The sequence below is a fragment of the Pogona vitticeps genome, chromosome 2, assembly GCF_051106095.1.
Source record: "Pogona vitticeps strain Pit_001003342236 chromosome 2, PviZW2.1, whole genome shotgun sequence".
In the NCBI taxonomy this organism is placed as follows: domain Eukaryota; kingdom Metazoa; phylum Chordata; class Lepidosauria; order Squamata; family Agamidae; genus Pogona; species Pogona vitticeps.
In genome coordinates, this window is record NC_135784.1 from 125,534,869 (window position 1) to 125,551,087 (window position 16,219).

Here is a 16,219-nt window from a genome sequence, read left to right on the forward strand (position 1 = left end):
TAAAATTTAGTCACCCTGAGATCCTTTGAGAAAAGATCAAGTATACATTGGATAATGCATACATACACTGATACATGCTTACACACACACACACACACACACACACACACACACACACACACACACACACACACACACACACACACACACACACACACACACACACACACACACACACACACACACACACACACACACACACACACACACACACACACACACACACACACACACACACACACCTCCCTCTTATTGCTATCAAAGAGGTGGGGAGGGATCTGACCCTTTTTAGGTCCAGCCCAAGACACTCTGATGCTGCAGGTGAAAGACAAGATGAGACCTTTCTTCCACAATTCCAACTACAGTACAGAAAGATGGAAAACTGAAATTTACTTCACCAGGGCTGACAAGATAGCGCCTTGTGCTTCATCTGAAGGCATAGAGCTAGTTTATGGCTGAACAAAAGAGAGGTGTGGGGCGGACAGCTCTCCCCTTAAACAGCTTGTCAGAGCGTAGCAGCAGCATGGTTGAATTTCCCTGTCTGACTGTGGACCTAACAACATATAGTTGGCATAGCCTCCTCATTCTCTGCAATTCAATGTACAGTATCTAGTCAACATACCCTTTTTTGGAGCTAAGGGGAATTCCCAAGTCACCTTGCCCAATGGTGCTGCTGTTCAAAGGCAGGGGGTAGGCAGTGTTCAAAAATCCCACAGGGTCCACTATTCATTCGTCTGCTTTTTCAGACCATTCCCGACTTTGAAGTGAGCCATTTGGCTGCCTTGCCTCTTGCCTCCTCTTTTCCCTGAAATCTCCATCATGTTCTGAGTACATTTCTTCAGAATCTTTGCTTTCCTGGGTTTCTTGCATCCTTGGACCTTTTCGGCAAACCTAGTTCTTCACTATTTCCAGGCCTCTCTTTATCAACTTATTAGTTACTCCACATGCTCACCTTCCTTTCTTCTGGGTTTTTTGTCCTTTATTTGAGGAAACAGGCAGGCCTGTCAGGATTAGCAAGGAGGATTACTATGTAAACCTTCTACTAGTTTAAAATACTGTACATGTGTGTGTGTGTTTAGAACATGTGTCTAGCCTTACTTTCCCCAAATGCTGCCTGCCCTATATCCTTCATTGTTACATGCAGCTGAACATGGAAGCTTTTGATTCACTGTAAATCCTCCTGAATGATGGCTATTAAATATGCCTTTTTCACATTTTTGTGGCATTTTACTCAAGCCAGTGCTTTGCATCTTGTGCTCTCCCCCCCTCCCACCCCCATCCCCTTTTATACCTTTTCCAGGGTGAATTGACAATGACTAGTGATATGGAGACTTTACAGAATGCCATCTTCCTAGACACAGTGCCTGAGACATGGACCCGGAGGGCTTATCCGTCCATGGCTGGCCTGGGTGGCTGGTTTGCTGATCTTCTAAATCGTATCAAGGAGTTGGAGACATGGACAGGAGACTTCATGCTACCGTCTGTAGTGTGGCTGGCAGGATTCTTCAACCCCCAGTCTTTCTTGACAGCCATAATGCAGTCCACAGCCCGGAAAAATGAGTGGCCGTTGGATAAAATGACCCTACAGTGTGATGTGACCAAGAGAAGCCGTGATGATTTCACCAGCCCACCACGGGAAGGCGCCTGCATCCATGGTTTGTTCATGGAAGGTGCACGCTGGGATGTGCAGGTATATATTAATATTTTTAGACAAGAAGTTATCATGGAAAGGGAGCTGTTACTGTGAGCGCTTATTGCAGCAAATTCCAGGAGTTACTTTTAATATTTTTCTTACATGCATGGCTACTGCAGACTCTATTAATACTGTGCTATACTCTACTCTGCTGTGCTGTATTCTACCGCGTTGTACAGAAAAACTTCTTTGTGGTGATGGCTGTGCGCCGTTGGCTTTGGTCTCCCAAAAGGATTCCTGTTCTGCCAGAATGAACCTCACCTCTTTGTTATTTTGTTTCAGTGTGTTAACAGTTGCCACTTAGAGCCAGGGCTAAGAGTTGTGGCATGCATACTAATAGGCTGACTTGGCAAATGCAAAATGTATATCTTGCCATGGAGTTCAGCATCCTGACAACAACAACAAAAACTTTTAAAAAACAAAACAGTAAAAAAAAAAACTTCTCCGGCTGCATAGAAAAATGACATCAAAGTGTGTGGAAAATTTTGTAGTGTAATCTTAAATGTCAGGTAGTGGCTTGTTAGTATTTCTAGTGGTGGGAGGAGAAGAAGTGAAGAATGGGATTCGCTGCCTCGTCAACCTGTGGGTGTTATTGTTTGTTTCCTTGCTTGTTTTTGGTTTTGCCTTTCTGGTTTCCTTGCATTTATAGTGGAGGTGAGCTGAATCTTTGTGAGTTTCCATTTTGATGTGGAAATGCTGACCTTCAGTGAGAGGAAACCTTTGGTTTAACAAAATGAAACAAACTGGGTAAACCTTGAAACTGCTCCACTGCTTTCCCCACGCATTTTGATCTGTACATTAATGGCTGCCTAGACAGCACTTTGCAAAAGCTCCTGCATTTTCAGGCTCACAAAACTGCCTAGTTCCTAAACAAGCCAAAAGGGTTCAACTCAGGGAAACTTTCTTTTTTTTTTTTTAAATATTTTTTAATATAAAGGGTAACAAAGGAAAAGGGGAGTTGGGATTTGTAAGGGAGAGGGGAAACTATGACATACTAATATCCAATCTATACCTATTGCCATATCAAATTTGAAATAATTCTTTTTTCTGCCTTGTATGTAAAGTTCTCATTTCACTATATATATTCAGCTACTACCTGTTGATTCAGTTCATTTATAAAATAAGTCCCATCTTTCTGTTGCCTTTTGCAGGGGTTGATCTTTCATAACTTCTGATAAGATGTCCATTTCAGCTATTTCCCGTATCTTTTCAGTAAGATCTTCTTGTTCCGGTACCGCCGGACTTTTCCAATTTCTACCATACATAATTCTGGCTACTGTAATAATATATATAACTATGTGTTCCTTTGACTTATCTATGTTATCGGGTATCATACCTAATAGAAACAATTCTGGGCTTAGTGGTACTCAGGGAAACTTTCCAAGTTGTCCGAGCAAAAAGGCTGCACAATCTCGGCAGCCGCAGGTAGGACTGGTCTTATGGAGGCGAGGAAGAGATAATGGGACCCTGCTGGAAACTGAGCTTAGTCAGGTCAGGAGGCTTCTTCAGACTTGATCAGGCATGAGTCTGAAGAGTTAGGGCAGCTCCTTTGCTCCCAAGGCTCAGAAGCTTCCTGTTGAATAGGTCAAGGACTACAGAGTCCCCTGGATTCTTTAAAATGGAACTCTTGGGCTCTCTAGACACTTTGCATGCGCTTTGAAAACAAACACATGGGTAAACAAAAGGGTTTAAAGTACTGAAAGAAATGAGATTAAGAAGAACTAATATGGGCTCAAGTCTAATTTATGCATGTTGACTCGCCATTCGCACCCTGATACCTCCAAGTTCTGGCAGCATATTCTAGATTTCTCAAAATGTAGCTTTTGGTGGTGGTGGTGGTATTAGAAGCAAAGTTAGTTTGCATAATTGCCTGATGCCAGAATTTGTATTTCTGTGTTACATGGTTTGTGTTGTGCGGATCTGAACACAACTGCATTTTCTCCCCCTCTTTTAAATAGAGCGCACAGCCTGCCGCCCCCCCCCCCGTGCAGACACAGAAAACTCCTGTTCTTAAAGACCTTGCCAAAAGGAGCAGCTGGTGCTGTCAGCTTTGAAGCTAAAAGGCTTATTGGCTCCTGTCCCATCACTGATGCGTACAAATCAATGGCTTTCCTTTGTTCCCTGGCTTGGGTTGTTTCACAGCAGAAGAGATCAGAGCCACCTCATTGGCAGGTTAATTGATCCCTCATGAGTCCCAGCAGAGGATGAGCAAGGGTGTGGAGCTGGGGGCAGGCAGAGAGGGAGAACACCTCTGATTCTTTCAAGGAGCACCAGTGTCTGCTGGAAGTAGTGGGGTCTGGAGTGAATGGCGCTGGGTATGGCTCTTATTTCTCTGTGTAAGACTTCAGAAGAAAGCCTGTTTGACCATGCCAGGTTGCATTTGGTTGCTGCTGCCCACCTGGGGAAAGGTGATATCCAGGAATAAAATGGAGGGCAATAGACAAGGACTGATTAGAGCAAAAAACATTGAGCAGAAGAGCTATCTGCTCAGTATGGCTTCGTTAGGAAATGTTGCTTTGTTGCTGGCACGTTTTAGAACTAAAGCAATAACCAGGAACACCTTTCCTCAGGCAGCATCTGCTTAGCTGTATCTGGAGGAAAGCTGTGTCTCCTACCAAGGTAAAGGTAAAGGTTCCCCTTGACAATTTTTGTCCAGTCGTGTTCGATTCTAGGGGGCGGTGCTCATCCCCGTTTCCAAGCCATAGAGCCAGCGTTTTGTCCGAAGACAATCTTCCGTGGTCACATGGCCAGTGCGACTTAGACACGGAATGCTGTTACCTTCCCACCGAGGTGGTCCCTATTAATCCACTCACATTTGCATGCTTTCGAACCGCTAGGTTGGTGGGAGCTGGGACAAGTGACGGGCGCTCACTCTGTCATGTGGATTCGATCTTATGACTGCTTGGTCTTCTGACCCTGCAGCACAGGCTTCTGTGGTTCAGCCCACAGTGCCACCACGACCCTTTTGTCTCCTACCAAGGCTCAGACTTATTCTTGGGTGGTTAAGCTGGGGTGGTGACTTGGTAGTTAGGAAAGCGTTCAGAGCTTTCAAGCATTGCATAGTGCAGCAGGACAACCTCTATAATTAAGTTACAGAAGTGGGATACACGGATCAATGAATTACAGATAACGTAAAGGTAGTTGGGATCCTCTTTCTCCTGGCTGAGTTTCACAGAAACAGTACATGGTACTAAAGTGATGTGAGTGACTATGAATGCAGGCTCAATGTGTGGAAAAGCCATCATGACCCATCTTCTGACTAACCAGGAAATCCAGTCAAGTTAATCAGGCACATCAGAAAATCAGGAATTGGCCAGCTTGGATACATCAGACCTACAGTTGCTTCCAGAAATGTGAGCTGAATGCAGGATATGGGAAAAGAAAAGAAGGTCACCAAAAGTTATTACACCCATGTATACAGGACAGACCACAAAAAGTGAAATGGAACAAACAGTATGCCACCCTTGGCCATCCTGGCAGGCACCTGTATGGGGCGCCACAAGCTTTTATGCCCAATAGCTGGTACTCATGCTTGGGCCCCTATTTCCAGAGCTGGTCATCTGAGGGAGCTGGTCTTCACCTTCCCCAGAGATAGTCATGCCTGCTGACTGGCCCCCTGTCACCCTCCTGGTTTTTGAATCAATTTCATAGTTGCCAACCAAGAGGGCTGCTCTTTGTCTTGCAAGCCATTAAATCACATGCAACAAAGAGGTCACACAAGATCTCAGGGTTGTCATTCACAAAGTGAAACCAAGCAAGGGAAAATCTCAGGAGCTGGCTTCTTTTTCATCAGTAAGCCACTACTTAAAAAACACGAATCAATTGTCATGGCTGTTTTCTGACAACTGTGAATGGTAGTGAGCATAAACAGGATATCCTGCAGACCATCTTGACTGCTACCATTGCTGTTGTCGACATTCAGGCTGCCCTTTGCTATGTAAAGCTTGACATCCTTTTTTCTGCTAGAAATGCAGGAAATATTGTGCAGCAATATTGGGCAATTTCCTGGCATCCCAGAATTTGAATTGTGGATACAGGAACGGAATATACCACATTCATAAACTGGAGTTTGTTTCTTTTTTGAGGAATAATTCAGTTTCCTGGCTTCTTAAAATGCAAGTTTAAGTATACATACATTACACACAGTTTCCAACAAAAACATCCCTCATGTAGAATTATCCAGCGCTAAAAGATCAGAGAAAATAAATACATGATCTGTACTATGGTTGCTGGGAGAGGACAGAAGCAACAACTGTCTGGATGTGGCTATAGTTTCTCTCGACAAAATATTCTGAAGGGTTGTTTTTGGACTTAATAAAATGGTGAAGCAAAGGTGTGAATAAGTGCAATACGTACAATGGAAAAACATACAAACCCTTTAACCTTTCAGGTAAACTAAGTTGCCATGCCCTTCTGCAGAATGCAGACTAGAAAACTACATTCCAATTTCCAAACCCTTTCCTTGAGTTGGGCAAACAGAAGAAGAAAAGCTATATTGGATCAAAACCTCCTTGGACATGTGTGCATGCTTTCCAAAATATGGCCCCTTGACTTTTGAAAGAACAATATTGCCAGGAAGCGGGGCGGCGGGGGGGGAAACAGTAGGAAGGCAGAATAACTTAACATGAGATGCTCTTTGCTTGCAACATCTGAGCAGAGCAGACATTTTAGAGGTCGTTAACTTGTATGGTCACCACTCATCAGAAGTTAATTGATGACATTTTTTGAGGTTTTTTTTTTTAAAAATCCCAAACAATTGTATAGTGACAAGATGGGTGGAGTGGCTGAGATGACAGGATACAGAAACAAAGCTCTTTTAATGTTGAGTAAGTCCATCCCCAGCCATAAAGCAAAAAACAAAACAAAAAAGCCCAGTAATTTCACAGCTTAAATGACTGTTCTAAATATTTGTTCTGCATTCTTTTTAAATATCTTTAAAAATATTTTTCCAACCAGGCACAGAATACCTTTGTAAGCACAAATCCTTGTTTGGCTAGAAAGGAGTTAAAATTAATTTGGGTTGTGATTGACAGGTTCAAAGTTCAGATTGCCTGAGACCTGGAGCTGATTACTTCTTTGAAAACATGGATCAGGAGTCAGGTTTCAGGAATTTTGAGATAATGTTTACTGAAAGTACTCAGGGCTGGGACAAACACAACTGCTCTGCACTTTTGTAATGCAGAAATACTTTGAATATGCTTTAGAAAATTGCATACTCATTCCCTGAGATACATGGCAAAGTGTTCCCCTTTCTGAAGGAGTCACTTCATTTCTTTCCTTAAAGCAAACTACTTTTTTACTCCTTCTATAATAGTTGCAAACTTTTTTTGACCTGTAATTCTCCCTTGCCCAGACACTACATATCATCTGTCTAGCAAGTCTTTACCATGCATGCTCAGTTTATAACAAAGTCACTGTTTTCCCCATTTGAAAGGCCTATTTTGAAGACCAATACTTCAGCCCCTGGATCCTGAATACTTTCCAAATTAAAAAAAAAGTATGAGGCCAATGATTCTCTTCAAGATAAGCAAGACTGGTCTTTTCAATTTAAATGAACTATTTTAAATCTGGGGATGTTCAGGGTCACCTATTTCTAATCAGGGAGTAACAGTTTTACTTATTTTTTTAAAAAATCATTATTTGAAAACCCTTTGCCCAAAACTTCTCCAAACAGAGCAAGAGCAGATTACTCTATCTGCTACATCTGTGCCAAATTTGGTATTGATCTGACATCCACTTTCAAACTTCAAGGTTTTTTTGGTGTCAGCTTCCCCCATTTTTAGAAGTGCCTTGTAGAATGTTGATTTGCTCAGTTGCACAATAATATAGTGCACTGTCATGCAGCTATAGTAAATTACAGTCTTTCCACAATTTAAACTGAGTCCATTTGTCAATTTTATAAAATAAGGGGTGGTTAAGGAAGGGGGTAAATAGGGATGGAGCAGAAAACAATATATTTTGCCAGTCCATCTGAAGTTTTACTGCACTCTTAAGGAATGGATTTGTCATCAATGGTATGGAATTGAATTTATAGGAGAAATAAAAGCTCTTTCCAAATTCTGAGATTTTATTTCCAGTGGGAGGATGGGAGTCAACAAGTACATGAAAAATTTATTTTATCTGGAATGCTACATAATAGATTTTAAAATCTGGGCATCTCAATCCTCCACTTTTTGGATTATGGAAATTCACTGCATGTGACTCTTGATTTCTCTCTTGATTTCTTGTTCCTGCTTATTATTAATTTAGCTATGTACTATTTTCTTTGTTTATAGAAAATGCTTCCTGGGAGGGAACCTGAATATCAACAGGGTTCATTGCCAGGTGTGAAATGCCACACCACCATCAACCTGTGCTCAGGAAACAAACAGTACAGTATCTTTGAGGGCCATGTACAACTGTATCAATATTTGCCATGTCGCCCCACTCTTACGTCTCAGGAAGTGGACTTGTCCATGGAAGTTCACTTTATTTATTTATTTATGTATTTATTTAAAATATTTTCCCCTGCCTTTTTCCTTAAAAAGGGATCTAAGGTCAAAGGAAGTAGCAGGGATGATCCAAAAGATTACTTTTCTGGCAAGATGGGCATCTCTGCAGGAGGGATTATATGCAGGGAAGGTGGGTAATCTAGTGCCTCAGAAAGTGAATTGAGAGTGGTACTTTTCCCATCATTATTAACAATAAGATTTGTTTGATGCTCTCATCTGTATGTTTTTCCTCCTCTTAAGAAGCTTGTGAATGGCTGGTATATTTTGCTGCATTGCAAAGCCTTCTACAATTCTGAGATGATAATGATGAAACTCAAGGGACCTTCATCATAACTTGATAAAGTTGTATATCTGTATCCAGGAACACAATAGGATTCTTACATTTAAGAGCTGCTAAAATGGCATATTTCCTGTGTTCCCTTGCAAATCTGAAAACTATTGTCACCAGGCTTTCTATTTTCCCTTACTGAAGGAGGGGAAGATCTGTGCACTGAAATAAAATCGTCCTTTGAAATATGCAATTCAGGGAACAAATCAGTAAATATTTAGAGGGTTAAAGTAATCATGTCAGTTTCAGATGCTGGAGAATTGACTCCTCTTGCTCTGAAAATTGGGCCATCTCCCTTTATTCTCCAAGAATTCAATTTCAGTTCTGCTGTCCAGCCTGCCAAAGTTTTTATAGACTGTTGGTGTTCAGTCCCCAACTGCAAGGTTGACTAGCAGTATTTGCTAGGCCAAATAGTTTCTCCGACAGATCCCTAGCTTGTATTTGAAGAAGATTAATAGCAGCAGCCCATTCTTGACAGAGTTGTTTTATTTGTTCAGCTACCTCACATGTTAAATCCAAATTGCACTGAGGCCCTTTCACTGAATTCTTCCTCATGATAGGACACTCAGCTCCACCCACTAGACCTTTCGTCTGCAATAATTTTTTTTTGCTCTGAAAATTGAATCTAATGATGCTTTTTTTGTTCCTGTGGATTCCTGATTTTATCTTAAACTTAGTTTCAATCAGTCCCCTTTTTTGTTTAACTATAAGGTTTTTGCTGTTGAGTCTCAGGAGATCAGGAAAAAGCAACCATTTTCTTTTGAGTGGTCACAGTTCTGCAGGCCACAATCCTGCCTTCCTAAAAACATTTCCCCAAAAAATCCTGTTGTGTAGCTCCGCTGGCACAATATTGCTGGCAGTAACAGGTTGCTGCCATTTAAAGAGTTCCCACTTCAATTTTGGGTTGTGCTAGACCTCCTCTCAGGGGACGTGGTGGCGCTGCGGGTTAAACCGCAAAAGCCTCTGTGCTGCAGGGTCAGAAGACCAGTAGTCAGAAGACCGAATCCATGTGACGGAGTGAGCTCCCATCGCTTGTCCCAGCTCCTGTCAACCTAGCAGTTCAAAACCATGTAAAATGTGAGTAGATAAATAGGTACCATCATGGTGGGAAGGTAACAGCGTTCTGTGTCTAGTTGCGCTGGCCACGTGGCCACGGAAGATTATCTTCGGACAAACGCTGGCTCTATGCTTTGGAAACCAAGACCTTATCTCATGTATAATTTGTGCATGATTCAAAACCAAAGCAGGACTTCTGTAATTAGAAGCAATGTGCCACTGCTTGTGATATTACTCTTGTTGTGCTGGTGGAAAGTAAGTGGTATGTACCTATGAAATGTATTGCAATATATGTAGGAAATAAATATTTATACGGCAGATTTTCATTGCTGGGTCCGCTACTTGTTTTTGTTTCAAAAGTGGTTTCCCACTGTCCCTAACTGTTAAGCATACTTGCTGGAAGTGATAAGAGTTGCAGTCTAAGCCACTTTGAGGGTGCCAGCTTGGGGAATACTGTTCTAGGCACATGTAACATTGAAGGTTTGCATGGTTTGCTATGCATACACTGGCAAACATATGTGCCACCATGTAATCTGTGAAAAAATGTGAGAAAAAAGCAGGGGGAGAGGGAGCAAGTGTTGGCACTAGAGAAACAGTCAAAAATCCTTACAAAGATTTGTGCATATGAAACTTTTGTCAGGGGAACAGATCTGCTCAGGAAAGGTCTCAGAAGCCATGTGGCATCTTGGAATGGGAATCCATGTGTCTTCATGGAGAAGTAGTTTGGAATTTAGAACTGTTTACAAGGCTAAACACATTCTGGGATGGTAGAAAGGAAGAGAAGGGACGAAGGTGATTTAGGAGGCTGTTATCCCACCTACCCCACCACTTTCCCCCATTCCTAACCAACTTTTCAGAGCTTCTTTTCCATATTAGGAATGGCTGATACAACTCGGTGAGTTGGAGCCCCCAGCTGTGGAGCCAAGGGCTGATTAAATCCCCCCTGTGCCTCCTGGGAGAGGGGCCAACTGAAGTCACCTTAGTGGATGTAGCTAATGTGATGATGCACCTTGACACCTGTGCAGTTGTGGGCAAGTTGCAGGATCCCAGAGTCCTACCCCAAAGTGAGATTCTGTATACAGTATCTGAGTATTAGGCACCTCAAAAACCTGGAGGGAATGACTTGATAATGTATAATTAGTATTATGTAGTTCTGTTCTTAGCCCATGATTGGTTCTTATTCCTCTTCTAAGGTAAGCAGTGAGCATAGATTTCTTCAAAGGAACTTTAATGTTTCAAGTGTTTCTGCATGTAACCATCATGAGTCCACAGAGAGTGTGCAATTTGTTTACAGAAAATCCAACTAATACATGTCCAAAGCCATGAACACTTCTAGTTTCATGAATTGGTGACATAATAGGTTCCTCTCTCAGTTATTAAGCTGATTCACTGACCTTGGGATAGTCACAGTCTCTCACTTTAACCCACCGCATGAGGTGGTAGCAACCATGAGGATGCACCTAGTAGACCATTCTGAGCTCCTTGGAAGGAGAGTAGAATTCATCTGTAGTATGATTTCTGTCCTATCATAGACTTGATATAATTGTTGGTTGTTGTGTATTACATTCTCTATTGTTTTGTTGCATGCACTCATTTACAGTTTGATCAACTTTATTGTTAGCCTCTTTTGAACATTTATGCAGAAAGGTGGGATAACAAATTCTTTCAGTAAAGATTGCTTTGGTGCTAATTATCCTGGCACTGAGCAAGTACTTGCTCAACACATACACCTGTACACCAAATGATAGTTCCAAGCTGCAAACATGGTTGTTTCTAAGCTAAAGCTTCCTTTGATCAACAGGGAGATAAACATGCAAATAAAAAAATGAATTAATGTCATGGAATGATCAGAGAGAGATTGAAAACTTTCTCCATCTAAAAATAGAGGTATATTTCATGAGGAATTGATTTCCTTTGTTTCTTTCAAACGACAAGGTGCCAGCTTGAAAGACACTTGGGGGAAAAAAGGTTGTATTGCAAGTGAAAATAAGTGGGAGCACCAGCTCCTTGAAGAGATGTTGTTTTAAGGATTATTCAATGTTTACTGAATGTTTCAAAAATATTAAACTGAGCAGGTGCTATCTATTATCAGAAATTACAGTCATATAACATTTTACTCCCCTTCATGGATTGCTGCCTTGTTGTGGCAAAGGGGCTTGAGTAACTCAGAGAAGCTATGGGCTATGCCGTGCAAGGCCATCCAAGACGGACAGGACATAGTGGAGAGTTCCTCAAGCCACTCCAGTATCTTTGCCAAGAACGCCCCATGATCAGAAACAAAAGGCTAAAAGATATGACGCTGGAAGATGGGCCCTTCAGGTCAAAAGGCGTCCAACATGCTACTGAGGAAGAGCGGAGGACAAGTACAAGTAGCCCCAGAGCTAATGAAGTGGGGGACCTTAAAAAGGAATTAGGCACAGCAGGAATTTTTAGCAAGGGGAGCTCATGGAAGAGCAAGCCGTGATCTAGATAGCCATGTAGGACACTGTGAGAAATCTGCACAAACCAGAAATTCAAGAGAACATTTGAAAAAGGTGAACAATTAAAAAATGTGTTTATTAAGAAAATACTTTACACATGCAAAGCAATGTGTATAAAATGCAGTAGAAAAAACGTCTAAAAAGTGACACAATATTTTAGATTTTGTTTTTGTTGTGCATTAGAGAAATATGTACACAGATGAGTACATTCTAGAAATATTTGTACAAGAATATATATACATTTGCATGTGAGAAGGGGAGAAAAAAGGCTTGTAATACAATACAAAACTAGGAAGAGAGAAGAATTGCAGGTACAGTTCTGAGAAATGCCAGAAAAATAATGCTAACATGGTGTTCAGATCCTTAAATTGGGTATAATAGCTTCTGCAAAGTGTTGGAGAAAGAAGCATGTGGGTGCAACAGGAAAGATGCAATAAAAGTGGGCTTGTCAATATCTCATGGTTTTGTTTTTCTCTTCACTACAGACAGGTTTAATTGCTGATGCCCGCCTGAAAGACCTGACGCCATCAATGCCCATTATTTTCATCAAAGCCATCCCCGTTGACAAACAAGATGTCCGCAATGTGTACCCATGTCCTGTGTACAAAACCCGCCAACGGGGCCCAACGTATGTCTGGACCTTTAATCTGAAGACTAAAGCAAAACCTTCCAAGTGGGTTTTGGCAGGGGTGGCACTCCTCCTGCAGATTTAGACTCTACCGTACAACTTATTTTCCTAACAGACTTGTCAGAAAAGACTCTTTGTCTTAGAATTTATTTTTTTGTAGAGTGGATTAATGCCTAATGTGCTGATTCACATTATGTGTGTACATGATTTGAAGAGTGAGGCATCAAGTGTTGATTTACATCTGTGAGCAAGCCATATCACACCACTTTTGGAGCTTAGTAGATGTGCACACTGACCATCAGATAAAATTTGAGATATCTTATGTATTGTAGGAATGCAATATAACGGCAACATAAACAATGAAATTTCAACATAGGCAGAAAAAGCATAACTCCCACTTTGTTCAGATTTAAATGGAGGTGGGCAAAGTGTGGTGCTCTAAATATTGTTGGACTGCAGTTCCCAGCATTCCTCAACATCGGCTTTGCTGGCTAGAGTTGATGAGAGTTACAGTCCAAAAACATCTGCAGGGTCACACTTTAGCTATACAGTACCTGTTTTTAATCTTCTTAGAAAATTTGAGGAAATGAAGAGCCGATTGCTTAAAATCAAAAGGTTACAAAAAAAGCATCAAATGAGATCCATGGGGGCAGAATTCCAATAGATGAGGCATCATCCATCAAGCATCCCTCTTCCCTGGTGCCACGCAGGATATGTCACTTGGGGAGGGACAGCCTATCAAGCCAATGTGGTGTAGAGGACATAGGGTTGGATCCTGGGGTCAAATCCCTGCTTGCCCATGGAAACTCATTGGAGAATGGCAATGGCGAACTCCTTAAACATTACACGTCCCTTGAAAACCCTACTGGGTTTTAGTTAGCCCTAATAGGGTTTCAAGGTGCATGAGATGTTCAAGCGGCAGTTTATCATTGTCACTCCATTTCCAGAACCCTCTCCCCATGAGGTTCACTTAGCACCTCTCTTGTCATCCGTTGCAATCAGGCGAAGGCTTTTTCTTCTGCATTTAAGCATCACCTCAAACAGTTCTCCCACTGAAACCTGTTCACAGATTAAGCTGCAAGTCAATGTGGGAACTGCTGTCAAGTATATATGTAATTGCACTCTTGAGAAATATGTATTCTGAAATCATAGATGTTACAAAATTGGGGCACATTTTATGAGAAAATATTGTTGTAGAAGTATGCAAGGCAACCGCTGCTTTGTCTTGGAAGCAAAGGGTATAAGATTGATCTAAAGATGCTGCAGAACAATGAAATTTTAGAGGGAGGGAACGGAATAACAACTTTGAGGAGAAATCACATCATGGGGTGATTTTCCACAGTACCAATAAGGGAACTTCCCTTTACCTCAGCCATTTTCATTGTAAAAGGACCCATTGGGTTGCCTCCCTACATCTCCTGCCTGAGACAGAGAGAGGATTTATTCTACTTCAGCTACTCTGGAAAAATGCAGATCTTGCATTTTCCCTTGCATCCTACGCAACATCTTGAGGTATAAAAGAGCAAAGTCTGACGCCTTCCTCTACAGGTTGTTCGTTTACAGAAGATCACACCCTGCAAATGCTGAGGAGATGTGAATTTTCACAGAGCCATTAAATAAAGTGAAAACCATTGTGAGAGAAGTAAACTAAACAACCTAGAATGGTGCCAGTCACTTAATAAAATTGTGTTTGTGCAACATTGTCTTGTAATTGTCATCTTCCTCCACTTTAGCAGTTTTAGTGTGATATAAACCAGTGTGATCAACAGCCCATGCTCCCTTGCAGGGCTGGAGAGGCAGATATCCACATAAATTAGCTGTGTCCCCTCATACTTTTAATATTAAATCCTGTGTATTCAAGAAACTGGGTTTATGCACATGAGAAAGTTTCCTTTACAGACCAGCACGGTGTGTTTATGCTAAGTTGTCGAATATGTGGATGTAGTTAACCTTCAGACTAGGCTAGACATCACATCTAGTTTCCAATTAAATGTCTTCATAGACCAGTGGTGATGCCATTTGGTGCACTATCTTGAACTGAAACAACTTGGCTGCTTTCTTAACAAGAGTACCCACTGAGTAGCAAGATGTCTCAGAAAGGACTGTGGCCATGGGAGTAGATCTTGGTACCCCTAGTGCTCTGGTTAAAAATTTGTGTTAGACAGATTCCAATTTGTAATGTTTGAAAAAGCCCACACTGGAGCCCCACAGAGAATCTGAAGAAGGAGATAGTCTTTATACAGTTGTATTAGTGTTGTCACTAATGCATTTATTAAAGAACAGAACAGAAAGATAAAGGAACAGAAATAAAACACACACACACGCACACGCACACGCACACGCACACACACACACACACACACACACACACACACACACACACACACACACACACACACACACACACACACACACACACACACACACACACACACACACACACACACACACACACTGCAACCTAGCCAGATACAATCGTCTTTCAAGCTAAACTGAATTTCCAGGTAGAGACTGCAGAGCCTTAGTGGAACAAAGGGAAAGCAATAGGGTTTGTTTTGGCTCCCTCCTGTATACATGAAAAAGACAGGCTGTAACCCAATATCTGACTGCAGCTCCATTTGAGGAGTACAGGCCTGTTAAGTTGGCTAATAGTAGATGTAATGGAAAACATGATTAACTGTCTTAAACAAAGCTAGAGCTTATGTTTAGGTGTAATCCTAAGTGAGAAAGTCAGTGGAAGCCAAGGGACCACCGGGGACCTGATTATGAAAGAAACAGGTTAAGAGAGACTGCACTTCAGCATGGAAGATTCCATCTCCTTCCAACCTACTAGGAATCACCTGGCTTCTATTATTTCTAGTAAAAGAACCCTGTGCTTTGTTTCTGTGCATGGATCACAGGCAAGTAGCCATCAATAATATAAGGGCCCTTGTCAGGACCAAAGATAACCATAATTTCTGTTAACACAGAGGACTTGTAAATACCAAGGAAGAGATACTGCACCAGCTCTGCTAGACACATTATTGTGATTTATTTATTTATTTATTTATTTGATTTTTTATCCCGCCTATCTGGACCAACGGTCCACTCTAGGCGGCTGATATACTTCATATGCAGGAAACACATAGAATCAGACACCAGTGATGCCCAGGAATATCCAGCATGAGACTTACAGCTGAGAGACATCATAGACAGTAAAGAAGCCCTATATTAGACAAGCCTGTAAATATTAGGGCAGATACAAATACAGAGATAATAACAGATTTGAGCAGTCACACAGTGTCCTCTGTTTATAAACTGTCTAATACAGCCTTTTCCTTTAAACCCCCCTGACAATTTTTAAAGTACAATATATAAATATATTATACTTGGAGTAGTGTCTGAGGCTATACACTTGGTGGTAACAACAGAGAAGCAGTACTCAAACAGGTAGATACCTCCCAACTAGACTGTATTCATGATAACAAAATCCCCCCATTTTTCAGTAATAGAAGGTGGCAAAATAGATATAACCTGCAGTTAACATTTGCTGATGAGTTTATA

General features: G+C 41.5%; 1 protein-coding gene across 1 annotated transcript in view; it reads left to right on the plus strand.

Moving 5' to 3' along the window:
• The window catches only part of DNAH9 (dynein axonemal heavy chain 9), a 259,117-nt gene extending 244,741 nt beyond the window's left edge, over positions 1 to 14,376 (plus strand). The window contains exons 68-69 of the mRNA XM_072990379.2: positions 1,301 to 1,690; positions 12,534 to 14,376. Of these exons, the coding sequence (XP_072846480.2) occupies positions 1,301 to 1,690; positions 12,534 to 12,761 (618 nt within the window). The 3' untranslated portion in view covers positions 12,762 to 14,376. The remainder of the gene's footprint in view (positions 1 to 1,300; positions 1,691 to 12,533) is intronic.
• Positions 14,377 to 16,219: the final 1,843 nt, after the last annotated feature.